Here is a 6,138-nt window from a genome sequence, read left to right on the forward strand (position 1 = left end):
GGCTGGCTCCCATTTAAGACGTCTTATAAAAAATATGCTTCGACGTAGACACCAGAGATAATTTTTGGTAATTTGTCAAGAAAATAAATGAAAAATTATATTAGGTAAAGTTATGTAGGGTATTTAACAGTCGCATTTGCTTTCTTTTGTTTTACACGTCTAATACATTTTCCACAATGTTTACCTCAGATTTTCCGATCGCTGATAATTTTTAACTGCTACATATGCAGATGAGACGGCAATCCTATTTCCATGTAGTGATGTCATAAATGCTTTCTATGGTTGTTCTTTGGCTGCACAAATAGAATCTTAAAATAAAAACTGAAAAATCTACGCATATTACGTTCGTGCTAAGTTAAGGTTTTTGTCTTCCATTATTTTTGAATGACAAATAATATCTCTACCAACAAGTGTATAACTTTGACTTACGTATTGACCAAGGATTTACGTGGACAAATCATGTAAAAGCTAAACTCCACCAAATTGACTTCAAAGCCAGAAGACTGTATTGGGTAATACCTTCAGATTCTCAGCTTAATCTAAGATATAAATGCATTTGATACAATCTATTTGGACTTATGGCATATGATTGGAGAGAACAGCCAGTATGTCTAATACTGCAATACTGCAAGAATATTAATCCAAGACTCTTCCGTCTTACCGTTAATCTTGGATGGTTCGTTAGCCACAAAACAGTGGATTTTCCATCAGAATCAACGCATTCTCGCAAAATATCTTGCCACGTAATCCTTCGTTAACACCCCTTCTGCATGAATCCAAGGAAATAAGAAGATTGAAAAGGCAACATATATTGGATATTCCATTTATGAATTAATTTATTTTTTATTTCCGTATAATTTGTTTTTATACCCATCATTGAAGGATGAGGGGTGTATTCATTTCGTCAAAACGTTTGCAACGCACAGAAACAAACACCAAAGATCCCACAAAATACTGAAGTGAAGATAGCCCACCAAGATAACCCACATTTTATGATCCGTGTCTTCGCTAAAAATGTCTTTGCTAAGTCAGAATTTATTGCGAAATAACAATAAAGTAAAATAGGTATTAAAATTAAACAATCTTAGCAAACGTGCAATATAAAACATACTAAGCCGCTAATTCCGAACGCAAAACCAAAAATGCTTAGTTATTGCTAATAAATCTCATGCAAAATTACGTTACAAGAATGCAATGTTAAAATCGTGTTATAACTATTTTTAGACTAGAGATTTTTGATATGTCTTAAAGGACGCTAAACCCTATGTCCCCATACCAAGGTAATGAAGTTAGGTTTTTCTGATAGGTTTTAGCGTCCTTTAAGACATATCAAAAAACTGTACTTGTCATATTTCTTAAAAATTTTTTATACACACTTTATATGTTGCAATTTTTCGCCAACGCTACACATGCACTATATGGTAAATGCAAGAAAAAGTTTTTTTTTTAGTTTCTTATAACATTACTGTATAATTTCCTATTTCATTTATGCTTGTCTTTCTATTTTTGTTTAGTCTTTCTAATGATTTTGTAGTATTCAGTAATTGATAACCTTAGCAGAGATGGTAACCCAAGTGTGAAGTTAGCCCACATTTTAGCGAAGACAAAGTGGGCTAACTTCACATTAGTCACAAAATATATAGTTTCTAGATCAGCATTAAATTCTAAATCGATTTAAGGACATCCGTCTGACCGTCTGTCCGTCTGTGTGATGTCTGTTGTAAATATTCCTCTGGCGGCAAAAATGAAGCTATTGACTTCAAATTTGGCAGAAACATTGGAAGTTATTGCACGCAGGTTGATATTGGAAATGGCCCAAACCAGTCGAATGACTAACCCACAGCACCACTTGACCTGAGAACATCTCTGTTTTTCAAAGGGAATGGAAAATTGGTTTTTTGCTCATTACTCTAAATTATAGCAAATAAATATGCAAAAGTTTGAACGAATATTCTATGGACGATGCACAAAAATGGAAAAAATTGTCTACGTTTACCCAATATCATAGTGTATTAAAATTTAACTATATTTTCAGTACCTTTATAACATGCAAAAACAAACTTCAAAGCCCCCTCAAAGTATACAAATTCTTGTCCAGTTACAACTTTTGAATGCATCTAAACGGGTCCGTCTGTTCATCTGTTCTTCTGTCTGTTTGAGCAACTTTGTAGCATTTGTGGTAAGCAAATAAAAAAAGCGAAAATGAGCTTTCAACTTTCACAAAGTTTTCAAAGGCCACGCCCACAACGGCCACCTGTTTCTACGACAAAAACTTTTATTTTGAAAATAGAAGAAATCAACTGCGCCCATTTCATATTACAGAGCATGAGAAATTTCTTCTACTTCTTTTGTCTTCTTTTGGGTTAAACGGTGACGGGTATAAAAGATTCTATCCCGACCGAATTTAATTTTCTTACTTGTTATTTGTTTAAATGTCATTTGAACCCGCAAATATTTTGGGAGCGTTTCTTATCTACTTGGACAAGATCGTCTGCTACTATTCCTATCTTGCTATAAACATATTTACTTATTGTCTTTTTGGCTAGTTTACAGATTAACTACGTAGTAAAAAAAGAGAGCAAAAAAAAAATTACCTTTGGTTATTTTATGCGGACCAAGGGATGAGTTTTCACATTTTTAATAACGTTATTATCAGTCCTATTGTAGTGTTATTGTCAAGTGAAGTTCTTATCACATATTGAGTCATAATAAATTAATATATATCATATATGTACTTTTCGAAATATTACAAACTTCCTGCTAAGATCAACAAAGATAGAAGCTTCAACGCACACTCTTATTTTTATTTACTTCATGAAAGCTAATCGACGTACCTGGTTACTCTTGATCCCCTGATAGTACCTTTATAGTTCTCTAATGCAGGCCTATCAAGTGCAGTAAACTGTGTTTCGTTAAATTCATACGAGCAACGCTTTATTATTATTTGAAAAAATGAATTTTTAAATTAAAAAAAAGTACCTTCCACGAAATGCATAGATTAAAAAACTGCAAAATTTTGCCTACAGTACGCCAGTCCGAGTCATTATCAATACTAAGGAAAAAGTGATTTATATATTTTTTATTTTTGCATTTGGTTTTATTTTTTCGAAAATGATGTAAACATTTATTTTTCCCTCCACCATATGTCAATCACAGAATTGTTTTCATTTTTTTTTAAGACTTCGCCACCGCGTCGGTAGACGTGTGTTAAGACGAAGACTTTTTCAAGGAATTAAACATGGATTCAAAAAATATGTCCTTAACTAAGTATTAATATTCTAATAATGTTTCATTTAATTTATTTTTTAACCTTTTTTAGACGATTACATCAAATTTAAAAGAGTTACAGTTGAATTTGGTTTCATGTTATATGATATTTTATGATTTCTTTTTTCAAATTTTTATGTCAAATTTATAAAATTACAAAAGACAATGAGAGACTGAAATTTGCTTTTGGGCGAGCGGGTAAGCCCACCATCTTGAAGATATTGGTTAGTCAGGTTAAGTTTATATTCGATCCACGTAGACATTGAAATGTAGGCGGGGCGAGAAGTGATTGGTTGCGGGACGCTTGCGGTCTCTTGAATATTAACCTTCCCGCAGACGAAAGTTCGCCATAAAAGCAATGCCAGCGGGGGCCCAAAAGGTTACAGACTTACGTGAAGGCATTTTGAAAACCCTTAAAAGAGGTATTTCGCTACTTTCACTATTGTATCCCTCTGGAAACACTAATGATGATCACTTTGCAATTTTTTTCATTTTTTAAAGTAAAACACATGTTGCATGTTTAATGCGCTTAAAATTACAACAACAAGAATAAACTAAAAATAGTGGGTAATCTAGCAAAAACGATCGTTATATATATATATATATATACATGTATATACACGTATACATATACATGCATTTATATTTATATGTATTTATATATACTTTGAATAGAAAGGAAGGCTGGAAAATTTATAGCCCAAGGAAGCTACCAAATGTGCATTCATTGTATTTTTATTATTGAAAGAAAAGCCATTAGAAATGGTCGCAATTTAGGCGGACAGACAGACAGACAAATCTACAGTCAGACCGCAAATACAATTGCATGCACAATATTGATAAAGTAAAGCAAAACAAAGCATAGAAAAACTGAATCTTAACCACTTCAGCAAGATCGCTATGTGGTTGTTTTCAAAACAAAATGTGCTACAATAACAACAACACCAATAATATTAATAATAGCAGCTGCAGTTTGAACAAGAATTCAAAGAAACGTAAAAGCAATAACAACTGAAAAGCAAAGCATTTGTTTTTTTCTTTTATTTTTGATGCGGATAAAGATCAGAAATGAAATTTTTTTCGGGGGATTTTTTTATATAATAAACTTTTTGTACAATTTTGTTTGTTATGCTGACTGAAGAAAAGACGGTGAAAATACCTATGATGATAATGCAATAATGGATGTCGTAAAAAGCAGTGATTGGCGAAGAGAAACCAGGGTCAATATACATATAGCTATTGCCATTTTTATGGCTCTTTATAGCCCCAAAAAATGCAACATTTTCAAATCGACGACGATGATAACAAATAAATGCTTAAAAGTCAGTTCAGTTTAGTTAGGCAACAACAAGACTAACATCCAAAATGTGAAATACTTGACTAAGGGGTGTGCATACACATATATAGATTTTACATTTATAGGCATATATATAAGTGCATGTAAGTACATACGTATGTAGATATAAATATTACAAATTACAGAGATGGAATAGAAAGAATGTGATGACGACAATGCAAACAATAAAAAACACAAAAACCGATGAAAGGTGGGTAAGCAAGTGCGATTGTTAATGTTTTGCTGCACTGAACGTTGCTTGCTTTCCTAGCTTCATTAGAAAACGTGATGCACGAATTAAAGCAAGTGAAGAATTTTACAAATTACGCGATAAATAAAGACATTCATTAAAACACAGAAAAGAGTCTTCATGGTAGTGGTAGCAGTAGTGGCAGTAGTAGAAGTAGTAATATTAGCAATAGTAATAGTCATAGTAGCAATAGAAAGAAAATATTATCTTAAATAAATAAATATTTCTTGATTGTTAAGTCCTCAAGTATCTAAAAAGCTGTAATTATAAATTAATCGATCTCAAGTGTCCAATGTGTCTGAATATTGATAAAGTATTTACAAAATTCAGAGAAATTACCTTTTTGAAGATGTTTAACATTAATGTTATTGCTTAACAGTTCGATTTTATTATCAAAAGCTATTCTTATCATCTTATCATAAAAATTGCAAAGCACTTCAAAATCTTCTCCTATATAAATCAAACTGCAAATCAAATGCCAGGCAGTCGAGTCGGATATTTGCATTGATTTGCTATAGTTTACGAATTCACGTCAAATATGAAATTTTTCATTTCGTTTGCTTTCCTGTGTTTGGTGGTTAGTGTTTCCTTTTTCATTATTTACATTTTGTTTGCATTTAATTAAGGAAATCTTGAATTTCTTTTTGAAAATTAAAAAATAGCTTAGCTGTGTTGCGGCTTTATCACCCGATCAAGTCGAATCTAGACTTAAAAGTTATGTTGAAAAACGTTCGTTCACTTTATTACGTTCCGGACGTGTTTCACGTGCCGGTACAAACACTGTGCAATGCTACGATAAATACGTCCCTCTAATACGACAGGCGGCGGCTGATGGAAAACTTGCTTGTGATAAATGCGCACAGGAGGGTCAAAATGCCAGAGAAGAAGAAACGAAAAAGTCTGAAGTGATACGTGAATCATTGAATATTAAAGTCTCAAGTATTGAAAACGGCTTAGGATCCTGTGTAGCCAAATATGATGTATTGGAGTATTTCACTTGTCTGAGAGATCACGTTAGTTGTGCCGAAAAATTTAATTATTTTGTGAGAAATAAATATTTTATTATTGCAGGCATCCGAAAGTCAAACGACTGCTGCTGAAGTTGGGAAGACTGCAGCTGTAATTGTTGAGGGCTTAAATATTGTTCTGACGAATATTGACTTAAGGGAAAAGTATTGTACTGATCAAGCTTTCGAGCAAGCTCAGGAAAAAACTGACGCATTATTTAGTGAATTGGAGAATTGTTTAGTTGAGGGTTTGCCAGAACCAGAGCCTGAACCAGAGC

General features: G+C 32.8%; 1 protein-coding gene across 1 annotated transcript in view; it reads left to right on the forward strand.

The window, feature by feature from the left end:
- Window positions 1-5,322: 5,322 nt before the first annotated feature.
- Window positions 5,323-6,138, forward strand: part of LOC119641003 (protein TsetseEP-like) — a 39,254-nt gene continuing 38,438 nt past the window's right edge. The window contains exons 1-3 of the mRNA XM_038039424.1: window positions 5,323-5,430; window positions 5,516-5,866; window positions 5,925-6,136. Of these exons, the coding sequence (XP_037895352.1) occupies window positions 5,392-5,430; window positions 5,516-5,866; window positions 5,925-6,136 (602 nt within the window). The 5' untranslated portion in view covers window positions 5,323-5,391. The remainder of the gene's footprint in view (window positions 5,431-5,515; window positions 5,867-5,924; window positions 6,137-6,138) is intronic.

This window comes from Glossina fuscipes, unplaced genomic scaffold (assembly GCF_014805625.2).
Source record: "Glossina fuscipes isolate IAEA_lab_2018 unplaced genomic scaffold, Yale_Gfus_2 133, whole genome shotgun sequence".
Taxonomy (NCBI): domain Eukaryota; kingdom Metazoa; phylum Arthropoda; class Insecta; order Diptera; family Glossinidae; genus Glossina; species Glossina fuscipes.